The sequence below is a fragment of the Drosophila navojoa genome, chromosome 3 (genome assembly GCF_054131105.1).
Source record: "Drosophila navojoa isolate 15081-1374.11 chromosome 3, UAZ_NAV_1.0, whole genome shotgun sequence".
Lineage (NCBI taxonomy): Eukaryota > Metazoa > Arthropoda > Insecta > Diptera > Drosophilidae > Drosophila > Drosophila navojoa.
In genome coordinates, this window is record NC_142891.1 from 13,614,837 (window position 1) to 13,631,857 (window position 17,021).

The following is a 17,021-nucleotide window of genomic DNA, read 5'->3' on the forward strand; positions in this document are numbered from 1 at the left end:
TTGGGCACAGCTGCTGCCACACAGGGTTGCTCTGTTTTGCACTAGTATTTAGTGTGGTTGGTGTCTTTGCTAACTGCTCATGTCAGTTTACTACTAAAATTTCAGGCTGTTGGCGCGCATTTAAAAATTATTTGTCTACTAGTTTTAAATTTTTAATACAGAATCTAGTCTTCTTTAAAGTAAACTATCAAAAAGTAATTTTTAAAATTTTATAATCATAATATAGATGAGTAATTTCCAAAAATTTTATATTTTTAAAACTTTGTTAATTTTAATTATGTATATATATTTATTAATATCAAGATTATATATTTCATATATATAATTTTTTTCATGTTGATGTTTTATATATTTTTTAAGTATTCTATTTATTTATTTATTTATTTTTTTTTTTGTGCTATAATAGATGATTAATGTGATCATTTCTGTTTTTATACGCTGAATCCATTTTCAATGTTGTATTTTATTTTATTTTATTATATTATTTTATTTTGTATTGCAGCAAACAAAATACTTGCAGGAGGATAGTAAAAATGTATTGAATATTGATTATTTTGTAAGCAGTCATTTAAACAATATATTTTCAGGATAACATTTGGAACTAGCCCGTTTATGATTATTGCTAGGCAAACCCAAACCTGGACAGAACTTTTTTTTTATTGAGATTAGCAAGCCACAAGCCTAGCCACGGCACTTAAGACTTAGATATAAAAGAATGCAATCAGAATTTATGAAAATACGCGAAACAAAAAAATGTCAAATGGAATATTTATATAAATATCTGCAAGTATTAATATTTGCCATTTATATCAAACTATATAAATTGCAAGGAATATGTACTGCTGATAAACATATACATACATATATGTATGTATCTCTGAAGGTCAATCAGTCTGTGTGTAATAAAACTTTCTTATCAGAAATGACTATTCATTTTTGCTGGTTCAATTTGTAGACCTGGCTAGTATCTTATCTAATCTGGAATAGTTGAACCTTACCTGGTAACCGAAAGTCAAGCAAAGTTTCACTCTTTTTGACATTGATAAAATAAACCTATATAGGGTATACACCTCAAGGAAGAAAAATTTGCATAAGTTTTAAAATTTTTTTTTTATTTATTTTGCTTTTTCTGTTTGCTGTTTCTTGTGAAATGTTTTACAATGCAATTGCGTTACAAAAACGAAATCGTCTTAATTAGTTTAGTTAATTAAAGCAAATAATTTTCACAATTGTTTTTTTTTTTTCTCTTTTGTTTTTATGTTACATTTAAAGCCACATTTGTATTTTGAATTATTTGCTGATGCTGCGCTGCAGAGTGTTGAGCACACCAAAAAATAATAGGTGCAGTGTAATTGAATACATTTAATCTGAGCAAATCAAAGTGCTGGAATTAACTCGATTAAATGTGTGTGTGTGTGTGTGTGTGTGTGTCGCAAACATAGCAAACTTATGGAATACATAATTAACTAAATGGTATTAAGAGAACTTAGCGAATTGTCTTTTCTGACGGCTGCTGTTGCTGCTGCTTGACGACGACAATCCATTTTGACAAAGAAACAAAAGGAAGAATTTGAAGTAGAGGCATTGAGGTTTAATTTCTATTGCATTTGCTCTTAGATGAGCTTCTGAATGGTCTCCGCCAATTTGGTGGCATTGGCGCCAGCGAACTCCTCCAGTTTGGCGGAGTTCTTGATGAACAGGAACGTGGGCATGCTGGAGACGTTGTATTCCATGGCAATGTCTTCGCACTCATCAACATCAACCTGTCGAACAGAAGAAGGCATCGAATTATTGAATATCAATTGTATTAGGATTGAATAAGTTCTATACCTTGATCACAACAATCTTTTCGGAATACTGCTGCGCCAGCTCTTCCAGCTTGGGCGCAATCATCTTGCAGGGTCCACACCAGGTGGCAAAGAAGTCCACAACGACCAGCTTATCGCCCGCATTCGTCAGCTGTGTCTTGAAGTCGTTCTGCAAATAACAGAAATGGGGATATGATTTAGATTTAGTCCGACATGGATTATAAAATTCCCTAATGAATTACTATAATTACATTAGGGTTTTTACACATACATAAAAATAATTATAAATATAAATGCTTACTTAGTAAATATAGAAGGGCTTTAGTTAAGATTGAAAGGCTCTAACACGATTTATCTAAATTAATTTGAAAATTATCTTGATGCTTTACAATGCTGGAATATAGTATCTTATCGAATGAATGCATCCATATATTTATAGGCACAATGAAGTTCCTTGAAGTGCAAGAGAATATACTTTAGCAATGAGCTTTACTGGCTTCTTATCGTATTATATATGCACCTGCATATTGCTCAAGATATATCAGCTATTAAATGCAGACCCTTACAATATACTGCAAGCTGTATTCAATGTAACACTTATGGCTGTAATATCTTTATATTACACTTACTATCAGCTATATCAACTGTAAGCTGTACTTTTTTATTGCTCTATTAATTTTTAGAGTGATGCCGCTTTGGATCATATTAAGCACTTATATATGTTAAATATATAGTGTGCATATACATATGTAATTTGTAGTTCTTATCGCTAGGGGGGCCCAACTCGATCGATTTCGTTTTAGTTAGCTACTGTAGCACGTTGCTCCTTATCAGTGCGTGCTTTGACAAGTGTGATAAGCACGTTTAGTAACCCCATTTAGAGTGTCAAATAGGGAATGCTATATACACATTTTATATACAAAATATGCATATATGTGTGTGTGTATTTTTATGTCGCTCACATTATATACACTTTAACTTTTATCCGCTTCTATATCATTTTGCATTCAAATATTTGTGTGTGGACTTTTACTTATTTGCCCAGCCAGTGAAGCGTTTCGCCCCATATTTCGCCCAACCACGTGAATAGCGAGCCATTTGCTTAATTGCTTAATCATCGACAACGTGTCTCATTTGAAATGGACTCGCGAGTTGGTGCGAGTAGAACAGAACTTAACTTTTGACCTGAATCTAACTATGTACACACACACACACATAGATATTCGTGCAGTAATGCTTAAAGCTATTTCGCAATATTTTCTATATTTTGAATTAAATTCCAAAATGTTTTTCGTATATCTTGAACGTGTCTGTATTAAATTTCAATAAAATCTTGAAGTATAATTGTTGTATAAATATTGCTATACGCTAAACCCATTCAAAATGAAGAATCCGTATAATGGGGTTTATTGCTTTCACATTATAATTTCATTCATATTTAGAATTCACAAACATTGAATACAAATTATTTTGCTAAAAATATTTCATACTTTGAAACAAAATTCTCATTTTGAAATTTTGTATAAATATTTTTTCATTTGTTGAATGTGGCTGTATTATAATTCATAAAAATGTTGATTGATCCAATGAAAATATAAGTTCAGAAATATTTTGAATGACCTCAATTTGCACACACGTAAAAATAAATATTAATAAATATTTGACTGACTTCATTCTGAAAAAATGTACAAAATTGTAATATTAATACATTAAAAAATGCTCCAAAATTTCAAAATCAATACCTTCTTATACAAATTTGTTTAATTATAACAATTTCTAATTTTATTTGAGACCTGTATAAATTTCATGCTTTTCATCTCAATTGAAATAAAAGTTCATTTCTATAATTATTTTATAAATGCTCAGATTTTCAATGTAAATTCTTTTCTTGTTTATTTATCAAGTTTTTCCATTCAATATAAATTGCAAAAAGTATATGACTAAATATATAATACAGGTAATTATACATTTAAATGTATATATCTCGATTAGATATTGACATTCATTCAAAACAGGTCTTTCATTGAAGCTCTCGGGTCAAACTTAATATAGTTGTACTTTTCTACTTCAATATTCATAATGAATCAATATGGAAACAATTGGCATGTTAGTGGGCTTGGATTATTGTACTATATTGTGGGCGTGTACCAACTAGTTGTACTTTCACCCAAACATTTGCATTGATTAGTCTTGGTCCTAGTCGGCTCCGCCTCTGTCACGTTCTGTTGAATGACCTTTTATTAATTGCAGTCATTTGTAGCACGACATTTGATGTTCGTAGCTGAATGATTCATTGTGTTTGAGCCGAGGCTCGAATCGTACTACTTCTAAGTGTCTACAGTTAACGCCAGAAATGACGAACCGTAACAGTTAATATGTGTCCATTTGTTGTAGGCACTGTGATTCCAATCTCTTTATTATATTAATTCGAATCACAAAATGAAACTAACTAAGCAAAGCCATCTGGAAACCGGTTGCCCCTTTGCCCCATGGCAACTTGAATGATTTAACTTAATATATATATGTATATATAACTTGTTTTCGCATTTATATGTACTTTTGTTGAATTGAATTTGGCTACAATTCTGAGCTGCCTACACAATATCTTAAACCGAGCTGTGATTCATATATTTCTGTTGATTTATCTCATCCGATTGATTGAAGATTTTACTCACGGCATCCACGGGAATTATCAATGAGTAATAATTTACTGTCTCAATCACGAAATCATTGCGGAATGTTTATCTACTTCGTCAGTCCTAGTTGCAAGTTGCATAAATATTTAAATTAATGACATCTTATCATTAAAATGTATGTTTAATATTTTTTTAAAAGGACGATAGTTCAAAGCATCAGAAATGTAAAATTAGATTTCTGCCGCATGATGACTCAAATTGGTGAATGTTCTCAGAAACCTACATAATAAATATATTAATATACTAGAAATATTAGACTTGCGGCTTAACTAATACTGGAAATGTTAGACTTGTGGCTTATAATATTTAAATGGAATTAATTTAAATAAAATTAAATAAATCATAAATATAATAATATATTATTTACAATTTATATTATTCAAATACATAAATAATTTTCTTTGCTTATTACTTATAACTTTTGAATATTCCTCATGTTTTTTTTGTCAATAGACAATGAAACAATATTAAAGACTTAATTATAAATTTAAAAAAAAGTCTAATAAAATAAGTAAATAAATAAAATAATAAATGATAAAAAAAAACCTATTCCAAAGTATCGCAAATTTAAATAATAGAATATAGTAGAATATTGAAAAATGATTTTCTGTCTTCTATATTAACCCAATTTTTTTAATATTTTTTAATTTTCAATTAGATCTTACATTTGACTCAAATATTCCAAGAATAATTTCATAATTTAATGACAAAAATAAATCATTATCATCATCATAAATATAGCACAAAACTATTTTTGTATTTTTCTTTGATTACTAAGGAATTAGAGCTTTTTGTAAACAGGTTATTGATAAATTTTATAACTTATAACTGTCTTAAGCCAAGTTTTGTTGAAGTCATGAATATTTATTTTATCGACATGAGCTAATCAAATTGTTTACTTGAAATTATAGATTGTTTGCACATACAGGTATATAATAATTTCAAAAGCTGGGACACTATTTTGTGCACTCCAACTAGTGTTACGAAATGGAATATTAAAGTGAGAGCTAATTAGCAACTTGTGACAGTGGCTTTTCCTGTTTTTCTTGTTTTTTTTTTTAAATTCATTATCAAGAATTCCAACCGAAATTAGAAACCGGATATATGGCCTGTCTAATCTGAGAAAATTCGGTATGTTGTTGCTTAAATCAAAGTCAAATAGTTTTTTTGGAGGAGGTTTAAACCTAAAATGTTGATAAGACATTTGTTTATTTTAATTTCTAGATATTTGTTTATTGTTTTTCTAGCCTTTCCTTGTGAAATCAAAAGCATTCCCATTCAACAATAGATATGTTCTTTATACATACATATATCAACAATTCGTGACCACAATAAAATATAGTGTTATATACATATCTATATATATATATATATAGATATATAAATGGTATTTTTAAGCATATTTACATACGAAAACATGTTTATTTCACATAATGATCTAATGAGAACCTTGTGACGTCATTAAAAAAATGTGAACAAATCTTAGAATTTTTTTTTTTTTTTTTTTTTTTTTTTTTTTTTTTGCGTGCTCATAAATAATTAATATATTCACTAAGCTGACGTAAGACATTTATATTTCTTTTAGTACGGTCAAGAGAAGGTGTTTTGTTAGCATTCTATGGCTATGGAAACCGGTTTTCGTAGCTTTCGCTGGCCCGCCAAAAGTGATTAAAGGGTAACACGAAGGCCAGCACACCCTGTGTCCCAGCTACAGCAACAGCAAATAAAATTGTTTTCTAATTTTTTTTTTTTACTGATAAATGAAATGCAAACTCATCGTGATGAAAATGGGGTTTGTCTGGTAAACTAGATGTTGGCTAGTATAGCAATGCAAATACAATGCATAGTTCTGTATTTATGTATGTATATACAATTGTCTACTTATTGTCGTCTAGTTGTTTTTCTTTTTTCACAATTCTTACACAGACAAACAGTTCGAGAAGGCATAAAAAATTGAATTTGCTACTTTCTATAGCGATGCGTTGGCTTTCAATGAAGAGATGATATCATTGTCATACTGGTTTTCTCTATGTACATACTTATATAAATATATATACATATTTGTTGTTTGTGTGAAGCGTATGGCAATTGGGGCAAACTATCGAAATGCGAGGCGAAGTGGGGCGAGGCGAGGCGAGACGAGTGTGCAATATATTTTGCACATTACTTAACCTAATGAGCGAAAGCAATTACAATAATTGTAATACTCACTGTGTCTGTAACTGTGTACACCATTTTGTAAATAGTTGCTGTTGCTGTGGTTTGATGGTTAGGTTAGGAGTAAGAACAACCGGTAAAGCTGTCTGAAGTTTTCTCAATTAACGAATAGAGCCGCACTCGGAGCACACGCAACCAACTCGTGGGGATTTAATCTAGCGAATGCGAATGCCAAGCGTTGGCATCCGCTATCATATATGAGCGTTACAAATTCACCACGCAAAAGAGCGGGAGAACGTGAGAGCGTGGCGAATTCGTTGTGAGCTGGCAGGGCTGGTGAATTTATGCGGCGTGCTGGAGAGGTCACACATAATTATTCAATTATGCTTTAGCTATATTTTTATGTATTGTGGTTTAAAGTAAAGTACAAAACAAATTGGAAAATTATATATAAATTAAAATTTCAAATTCTTCAATTCATTAAATATTTATATAATATAATTATGAAATACAACTCTGCAGTGCAGTCGTCTTGACCTTAGCAGCTGACCCTGCTTGGGCCTATGGCTTATGTTTCCATTCGCCAGATGTCGCTAGTGTGCAGTTGTGACGTTAGGTCTTTAGGTGCAAAGGGCATGCTCAGGTATTATATATAGATTTATTGCTTCTAATTGAAATTAACTTTTTAATATTCAAAATAAACTTGTAATTAAAATATAAAATACCTTTAAGATCAATTTAAAAGAGCTATGCATTTTTTATATGAAACTTCTGAAATGCAGCTCTGAAATGTATCTGAAATGGCGCTGCTGTTGGTCATTTTAACTGTTTGCGCCAGGTGGCGCCCCTGCTGGTCAATGTTGATACTCATGTGCGCTAGATGGCGCTAGCACGCACTAATTAGACGTTAGATCTTAACCACAAAAGATATTTTGATTCCTTTATATTATCTAAGCTGAATTATTAAATATAAATATTTACTAAAAATAATAATATATGAATACTATATATATATATATAATTATTTATTATAAATATAAATGTAATATATAAATTGCTTGGCTTTGATATATAAAGTAAAATAAATAATTAATAAAAATAATAAGTCGCTTGGTTATACCGGAACCCGTTGAGTATGGGATATCGGGGTATATTTGATTGAAAATGATTTTGTCAATATATTTGTAACAAGTAGAAGACTCACGAAAGCGTATAAATTCTTGATATGTATATATGTATATCCGACAATTTGAGACCTTTTTAGAGCTAGGAACCTGAAACTTTCCTTAGCGGCGTAATCAAATTTGTTTCAGAAAACTTTAAGTCCGCGAAATCGCTTTATTATATTATATTAACGACTTCTTTTATTTCAAAATTTGCACTTAGTTTTATATTTGCTTTTACAATTATGGGTTTGGGTATATTTTGGATACCGGCTCTAATTTTCAGGGTATCTTTTAGTCGGGCTTTTCCACTACTCTTTTCTGACTACTTAACTGACTGTTAACGAAGCTTTGGAATGAACGTTTTCATGTTCCTGAACTGAAGCGATCCGTGTAATTAACTATGAGTCTACAGCTTTACATAATGATCACACACACTTACAAATCAACATTTCTTAATAATTTATTTTTGCCAAAATAAGAAAACAACTACACAATACTATTTATATAGATATACAATATATATATATGTATATATTTATCGATTTCAAATCTTAAACGTATAAGCTATGAGTAATGTGGCGCCTTTTTAAGTACTAATCAATGGGCCGCATGGGCGGCTGCTTGTGGAGGGGCGTGTTGCGGCGAATGATGCAAATGATGGTGATGATGATGATGGTAGGTGAGCGTGGGCGCAGGTGGCGCCGCAGCTGTGACAGCTGATGCCGCAGCAGCGGCAGCGGCAGCAGCAGCAGCTGCAGCAGAGCCGCCGGCGGCAGCAAAGCCATTCGCTGCTACCGCCATCTGTTGCTCATAGTTGGCATAATGATCGTAGTAGCTGCCGTAGCTCGAGCCGTGCTCAAGACTCGGGTTCAAGCCGCTGCTGCTGCCGCAGCCGCTGCCGCTGTTAATGGCGCCACCTGGCGCCGTAGTGCCAGTATCAAAGTAGCTGACGCCGCTATAGCTATTGGCGCTCTCGTAGTAGTGAGCGTGTCCACTGGGAATGTTGCCGTAATGCTGCTGCTGCTGGTGGTGTTGCTGCTGCTGCTGCTGTTGCTGCTGATGCTGCAGCTCGTAGTCGGACTTGCTTGACTCACGCTGGTAGTAGTAATCGTAGTTATCATCCGTATAGCTCGCCACCGGCTGTGTGTCCACGGTCGCATTGTACTTGATGGTGGGCGTCGTTTCGCTCTTGCAGCCCAGCTCGAGGTGCTTGATCTGCGAGTAGTTGATGAACTCCGGCTCCGGCGTAGCCAGCTGTGGACTCGACTCGTATCCCAGCTGACAGCTGCCGTTGCCGTGGGCGTTGCTAGCGAAGCCAGACGGAGTGGACTGTGGGTGATTGGGCGGCTGGTAGGCCAGCTCCGAGATGCACGTGTAGGGCAGACTGGGCGATTTGCTGGGCGCAGCTGTGGCAGCCGTGGGCGTGGCATGGTATATGGGATAATTGTAGGTAATATGCTGATGATTCACCGTGAACACATTCGCCGAGGATTCACAATTGGCTGCTTCACTGGCGACATTGGCCAGCGGCCAGGAGCTGCTCATATAGTTGGTGGATTGACTCAGCTGATGGGCGCGCGTGCTGTCCTCCAAATAGCTGCACGTGCAGTGGCTATACGTGGTGCATTTGCCGCAGGCTAGAAGGTTCGGGGTATGAGATGAGTTAGCGAAGGCATTAATAGACTCCAATTGACTCACCATTGAATTGATATATCTCCAGAGCTGAGGGGCCCAGAGGCTGGCTGCCTGTGGAGCGCTTGAGCACTTTGCTCATGAGATTCTGTTGCTGCTGGCACGAGAGAGAGAGAGAGAGAGAGAGAGTTTGAATGTGACTTTGGAAGAGATCACTAACAAGGAAAAGAGCTCACCTTCACCTGCTTCACGAGGCCCGCTATGACCGACTTCTTGGGCACGCTGCTCGACCTACTGCCCGCCAGGCTGGAGCTGCTCTTGCCGGCCGTGAGGGCGACCCGTCCGAAGGCTCGCTTCGAGACGCTCGAGTTCTTGGGATCGGGTCGCAGATGATCGTGCACGCCCTTGGCCTGAAAGAAGATGGCATTGCCGGAATGCCGCCAGAAATGTGTGACCGGATAGCCGCAGTGGCCGCGACAGGGCTTGATCTCCAGCCGGCCGCCGCGGCAGCTCTTGTTGGGGCACGCCTTGCCCTCCTGTTTGCGTCGCGCCTTATCGCATATCGCCGGCCGCAGATTGATCTTGCTGCCGTTGGGCAATGTGCAGTGCTGGGAGCAGACGAGCACGCCCAGGCAGCTCTTCTTCAAGATGTTCACATTGTGATTGTTGGTGTTGCGCATGGCCCAGCCGGAGATGTGCTTCTTGGCCTCCTCGTTGTGCACCGAGTAGACCAGCCGCACATGACCGTCGCTCCACTCGCTGAACTCATCGAACTCCATGTCGGCCACCTGCGGCACGATCGCATCATTGATGTCCCAATCTCGTTTACTCTTGCTGACATTGTTGTTGTTGTTGTTGTTGGTGCTGCTGTTGGTGTTGGCGTTGCTGTTGTGCGTCGACATCCCGCTGGATGCTGCCTGCAAGTGGCTCTGTTGACTCTGATGATGCTGCTGCTGTAGCTGTGGATGCGGATGCGGATGCAGATGTGGCTCTGTTTGTGAGAGTTGTTGGTAGTGCGCCTTGAAAGTGTAGCCATTTCTGCAAAGGAGATTCAACATGTGTTCATTCGAAGCTAATCCTAATCCTATTCAAATTCACTATTCAGATAAGATAAGACGAGTGGAAAGTCGATTAAGAGTAGGCACCGCAAGCACTAGCACATATAGCTGATAGCTCTTAAAGACCGATTAGCTTTATCTTCCAAGGTTTAATTCTGAGAAAAATTGTATTCTTACCAATTAGTCTTATGCAAAAAGTTATACTCTTGGATCATACTAACTATTTATATACCTTTTGAATCATTGTTAGATACATATGTAATTAATTATTCATTATTCATATCAAATTTAAATCATTTTTTTTATGCACATACAATGATAAAATAAATAAAATTTATATGTATTTACGTAGTAGGTAAATATATATTCTTAATATAATAGATTACCAACAGCCTTAAACTGCAATAACTCAATGCAATCTTTAAAATATTAATAATATAAACAATCCAACTGCAATATTTTTAATGCTGATAGCGCTAATTATAATATTCGAATTTTAACTGAATTTTGGATTTTTTTAATATTTATATATATAATTATATATAATTTTTATATTTTATATGTATGTATTAAACTTGTATATGTCATATCAACATAATTCTGGATTCCAAATCAATTCCACTATTAATGTCAGCTCATATTGAACTCGATCATTAATCTTTTTAATATGCATAAATGTTTTATAAACCTTATCAAAAATTGGAACAGAAGTAGAATAATACTTATGATTTACTTACAAATACTTTTCTTATTTATTTTTATTTTTTTTGATACTTCAAAACTTTCATCTAACAATTATGTAATTATTACGTAAGACTTCTTCTAATCTAATTTTATTTTCTACGTACTTAACAGCTATTAGATGCTTTCATTCTTTTTGTGTTTTATTCACTCTTCGGCTCATCATTAATTTAAAATAATGTTAAATAATGCTGAAAGCAAACGAAAGAGTTTTACTCTAAGCACACTTTGAATGCGGGCTATCATACCTCTTAACTGAAGGTACTTTAAGCTGAAGTACTTTAACTTAAAAATTTCTAAACTGAACGAAATACACTTGAGTTTTATCTTATTGCCGCTTTGGCATCACTTTAAGCTATTATTTATTGGCCAAGCTTTGTGCAGCGCTTCAATCTAAATAAGTCGACTAAACGATTCCTATGAAATGGTCTGAACTTGGTTTATGATATCGTTGTGCGTTGCGTGGGTTCCGAGACAATCAAATGAAATGCTTGTTGGGTTTATGCTTGTCATGGCATGCATAACTCTTCGGGGCGTGACATTAAATGGTCAGAGCAGACGGCAGGCAGGTACCGTTAGTGTCAGCCCAGTTAAGAGAATCAAGTACCACATCGTAATCCGAGCGCCAGCTAACAATATTATTGGCACTTAAAGCGCCGGCGTTGTGACTCATCAACAGATCAACAGTGTGAAAGAGAGAGCGAGAGAGAGAGAGAGAGAGTGAGGGAGGGAAAGAGAGACAGAGACTCCAAGGCGTCTCGTCGCGTATCGTCTGTGATCCACGCAGACGTGGGAGCTCGACGCTTAGATTTATGCGGCAAACGTTTAGTGGGCCTCGCTCTACAATTAGCAATAAATTTGTCGAGGCAACGCGCCTCATTAGAGGGCGCCCTGTCGCGGAGCCCCCAATCACGGACGCAGTCCCAATATTCTCAATCTGCGGCTCGCTCCGGGCCTCAATTTAGATCGCTCGATGCCTATTGCCTGTCTTGATTCGTTTTTATGTGTACTGGGAAGTCAGCGGCAGGCCAGCGCTTCGCCTATGATACCTGATCGAGTTGGGATCGTGGTGGTCCGAATTGAACCTGTTTCACGTGTGGCTCGTTTGTCGGTTGTCGCTTTGTTTTGGGTACGTAAATTGACTGCTTGACACTTCGTAGCGCGCTTATCTGATTCTGATAGCCGCACTTCGTTGTTCTGAGCCGACTATAATAACTTTGTCACCTACAAAATATGTCTATATACATAACTATTCGCTCTCTCTCTTTCTCTCTCTCGCCCCATCTCTTTCTCTTTCTTTTGTACCCCTTTCACTGGCCCAGTCAGCCCCCGCGCTGGACCCTAAATGTGTTTGTGTGTGGTCTGTGTTTCCCGCGGCGTGTTTTGGAGTGTTATTAAGTCTTCTCACTCACACCCTTTTGATCACTCCCTCTCTCTCTCTCTCTATGTCTGTCTCGCAGGCACAGGCCAGGCCGCTCAGCATGATAATAAAGCGCTTGAAATAATTTAAATATTTTTGTGCTTATTTCGATGTTTTTTTTTTTTTTATTATTATTTGTTGTTTTTTTTTTTCATTTGATTTTTATTGTTTTTTTTTTTTTTTTTGCTCATACCGATTTATTGCTTCAATTCTGAGGCCTCTTATCATAGCATTCCGTAATTATGTTAAGTTTTTTAACGAAATTAAATAATTTTAGGTTCTGAATATATGTATGTATATACTTACATATATATATACATTTAAATTTGAATTCAATGCGGAATCAGTTTTGATAAATGCCATAAATATTATCTTGCTATTGCTTTTCGTATTTTCAATTCTTTTTCGTATATCTGTGACTATTTTTACTTTTTATATTTTCGCACTTAAAATGGTTTTAATTTGTCAATATCTAATAAATCTATCCAGTCTATAGTATATGTCTATAACTAATAGAATGGTTCGTGATTTAACTCATATGTGTGTATTTTGCTTATTGCTTACTGAGCAAAAAAAAAAAGTGGAAAATACGTTTTTCGATATCGCGAATGAAAAGGCTTTAATGTAATTGAACATCGTTAAAATAATTGTATATTTTCAATTGCATAGTTAAGATTATAATAAAAATCCTTGAATACTGTTTTAAATAAAATTATTATATTAACTTTAAGGAAATTATGTATTTAGATTTTAAGGAAAAGCAGAAATGTATAGCAACTATTATTATTTATTGTTGATTTGTTTATTCAAAACATGTTGTTTTAAAATTACTTCTGTTATCTTTATTGCTCTGCTTCTTCACTTTCTGTAACGTTTTATTTGCGCCCGCAGTTTGAATTATTTAACCACAACAATGTGTTGATTTCTAATTATAATATTCTGAAGGTTTTGAAAATATAAAATAATAACTTTTTTCAATATTTAATACCTAAACTGTCGAATGTAATGATTATTATTAGTTTTGCTCAAGCCAAAAAACTTTTTTATCTATCATATTACATATATGTTTATTATATTATATATTTTACATGTTTGTTGTGATTGATTTTTTTTTTATTATTATTTATTATTCTTATTTTACTGTTCAAAGCAATACGCATTATTTCTATTGCATAAAAAATAAGAAATGTGTATTTGTAGCTTTGTTCATCTGACGTTTATATATCAGCTTCAGCAATTCATTTCCAAACTTTGCTAATCAAATTTAAACATTTTTCTACATTCCTAATTTGCATCTTTCTATGCCCCAAACTTGATATGAAAAAAAAAAAACAATAGATTATTTAAAACTTAAAATACTTGTAATGCTTGATAAAATATTAAGTTTATGGTGTATTGAATCAGCATTCGAATTTCATTCCATAGAAACTATTGATAGCATAGTATATAGCTAGATTTTAGGCGGTAACAGGGTAATGCTGAGTCGTCACAACCTGATTGCATGGGCTCTCATTTCTGATTACGTTTCAGTTGAAATTTTTATCGTCAATGCGTCAATGGGAGCTTAAATATGTTTCTGGAAATGCCCATGTCTGGCGTCGAGGGACTTGAGAGGCTGATGCCATCGATATATACATACATACATATGTATATATAATTATATTTATGTGTATATATTTATATGCCAAACAGAACTTACAAAACAACCATATTCCAAAACAAATGCGTTTAATCCACAGTCGCACGAGTGTATATATAAATAAATATATATGATATATATATATATGTGTGTGTATCGATTTGATATTATCCAATTTTGTTTTATATTATCCGATTTCTTATTACAATAGTTGAGCTCTTGTCAAACTTTAGGCACTTCACAATTGCAGCACTTGGCCATTGTAATCAAAAATTTGACGTTGACTTCCGTGGCCCTTAACACAATTGTATCTGTATCTAACGGTTAGATAGCATATACGAATAGATTTGTACAACGACCGTCGCTAGTTTGGTGACAATGGATGATGATGGCCCGACGACAACAATGACGACCTTTCGCTGTGGCAACCTGTGCGCGCGCTCTCTGTGTGTGCAGCAGGGCAAAATGTACGTATCTGCCAGATACACAGCAACAAAACATAAAATTGAGCATAAACTTCGGGGCTCTGAAGACAAAAACGACGCTGCCAGCCCAGCCAGCAAAGTTTTGTCAACAATCAAACGATATTATAGTATGCCTGGCTCCACCTACAAAAATACAACAACAAAAACAAAAAGCAGCAGCAGCAGCTGAGAGACTAGTGGATAGAGACCCATTGGACCCATGGACAGACCCACCCGCATAAATTTGGCAAAAAAAAAAAAACTCCACAAACGATGATGACGACGACGACGTCGGCGCATAATCAACAGCCAAAAACTCCACGAGCTGCAGACAGAGCGACAGCAGCAGCAGCTGCCGACGCGGCGTTCGTATGCTCATTGCAAATGATACGAGTGTCTCTGCCTGTGTGTATGTGTATGTGTGTGTGTGCGCACGCTGCCTATTCCATGCTCGTTCCAGTCGTCGCTGATTGGTCGGATAACAGCTGCTGACGCGCACGTACACACACACACACACGCACATACGCTCAGTAAAGTGTGGCGAGCGTTTGTACAGCCGGCATTGCTCATTATCTGTTTAAGTGCGCGTGTGCATGTGTGTGTATGTGTGTGTGTGAGTTTTGAAGGGAGTAGAGAGTCTTTTGAAGTATCTCTTGTCTCTTGTTGTATAATAATTATAATGGAAAATGAAATTATTTACTTATGATTCAAGCTTATCAATTGCTTTATGTTTTACTGTTGAGGCAAGCTTTAAGTGCTTGGAAACTATTTAATCTCCAATTCTCGCTCTCTTTCACTTCAATATTAATTTGCTTTGCGCAATCAGTTGTAGGAGAAAAGCTGGAAAATGTTGAATTGAACTTGATTTAAAGTAGATGAAATATATGCATATACATTCACATGTATTTGAGTGTGCTTGTTTGTTTTGAATTGGGTAATGTGTAAAGAAAACCTATACCAAATCAAATCTACCCTTTTTCTATGCACACGTATTTTAGCTTTAAAAGTATTGTTATAAAACCATGCGTAGTTTGGGAATTCTAGAATTTTCCAAGTTTTTATTTTTTAGCATATTTAACTATTACTTTTCTAAAGGCCGTGTATTTGAAATAAGTGTATATATATTTATTGTATTTATTTGTATCATCACAGCAAAAATAGATTCTTAGATTCATTGCTTTTTCACAATCTAGACATATGTGTTTATTTTACAGTATATTCCTAAATGACATAAAAATAAAAAATAAAAATAAATAAAAATTGTAATGATATAAATATATATATATACTGTATTTTCTTAGGGTGTAAATAATATTATCTATTAGTTTTCTTTATGATAAACAAATGTCTCTATTATGAAACATAAACGCTTGCTCTATTCATCATTATTGTTTTAAATCATATGAAAATACTCTAAATTGCCGCATATTTAATTACTTAAATATTTCAAAAATACATATATATTTGTATACATATTTTCATTTAACTATTTGGTTTTTTATATCTTTATATTATTTTATATATATTTTTATACCCTGAACCCATTGAAAATGGGAAATCAGGGTATAATGGTTTTGTTGAAATGTATGTAACAGGCAGAAGGAGGCGTGGCAGACCCCACAAAGTATATATATTCTTGATCCGCACGACGAGCTGAGTCGATTTGGCCCTGTCCGTCTGTCCGTCCGTCCGTCCGTCCGTCCGTCCGTCTGTCCGTATGTATGAACGCGTCGTTCTCAGAAGATATAAGAGCTAGAGACTTCAACTTTTTTTTTTAAATGTCCGTATATATCGCGCGCATATCGAGTTTATCACTAAAAAACGATAACTCATTCCGCTATTTTTTTATCGATAAAAAACCTTATCGAAAGTCAGTTAAAAAATTATATCTCCTACATCATTATAGCTAGAGTGTCCAAATTTTAAATATATATTAAGACGTATTTTATACAATTTCGGTTTTTGTTATAATTTACCCCCCGCCCCTATATCCACCCCCTCACCCTCATCTTTGTAAAAGTCGTATATTAAATACTAGAGACTTGTGCTTCGGTATACACATACATTTGAACATCATGATTACGTTCTGAAAGTTTCATTACGATCGTACGTCTAGAAATTAAATTATTCAACAAATAAATTCTCATAATATTGCCAACACTGCAGCGCAACCCAAGCGCAATCCCCTGTATATGTGAGTGTGTGTGTGTATGCGTGTCTTTGTTTGTATGTGTATGTGT

At 35.0% G+C, this 17,021-nt stretch overlaps 2 protein-coding genes across 3 annotated transcripts; both read right to left on the reverse strand.

Annotated features, from left to right (window-relative positions):
• Window positions 1-1,095: 1,095 nt before the first annotated feature.
• On the reverse strand, window positions 1,096-6,910 carry Trx2 (Thioredoxin 2). The gene is made up of 3 exons (XM_030384503.2): window positions 6,716-6,910; window positions 1,831-1,977; window positions 1,096-1,763 (listed from the first exon to the last, which is right to left on the reverse strand). The coding sequence occupies exons 1-3, from the start codon at window positions 6,737-6,739 to the stop codon at window positions 1,614-1,616; spliced, it is 321 nt and encodes a 106-aa protein (XP_030240363.1). The 5' UTR covers window positions 6,740-6,910; the 3' UTR covers window positions 1,096-1,613.
• A 1,359-nt stretch (window positions 6,911-8,269) lies between these two features.
• gcm2 (transcription factor gcm2) lies at window positions 8,270-14,529 on the reverse strand. Of its 2 annotated transcripts, none has more exons than XM_030384470.2 (4): window positions 14,378-14,529; window positions 9,696-10,497; window positions 9,526-9,613; window positions 8,270-9,464 (listed from the first exon to the last, which is right to left on the reverse strand). In XM_030384470.2, exons 1-4 carry the CDS (start codon window positions 14,386-14,388, stop codon window positions 8,425-8,427), a joined length of 1,941 nt encoding a protein of 646 aa, XP_030240330.2. In that variant the 5' UTR covers window positions 14,389-14,529; the 3' UTR covers window positions 8,270-8,424. The 2 variants fall into 2 exon arrangements, with proteins under 2 accessions (XP_030240330.2, XP_089114269.1); XM_089258143.1 differs by having other exon boundaries at window positions 9,526-9,616.
• Between the last annotated feature and the right edge of the window lie 2,492 nt (window positions 14,530-17,021).

Excerpts from the sequence above, each read along its gene's own strand:
- Trx2 (XM_030384503.2), bottom strand. The coding sequence starts at position 6,739 with ATGGTGTACACAGTTACAGACACA. Across the intron at positions 1,978-6,715 it reads TGTACACAGTTACAGACACA|AACGACTTCAAGACACAGCT; the intron begins GTGAGTATTACA and ends TGTTATTTGCAG. Across the intron at positions 1,764-1,830 it reads AAAAGATTGTTGTGATCAAG|GTTGATGTTGATGAGTGCGA; the intron begins GTATAGAACTTA and ends TCTGTTCGACAG.
- gcm2 (XM_089258143.1), bottom strand. Across the intron at positions 9,617-9,695 it reads GCCTCGTGAAGCAGGTGAAG|CAGCAACAGAATCTCATGAG; the intron begins GTGAGCTCTTTT and ends CTCTCGTGCCAG. Across the intron at positions 9,465-9,525 it reads GGAGATATATCAATTCAATG|CCTGCGGCAAATGCACCACG; the intron begins GTGAGTCAATTG and ends CGAACCTTCTAG.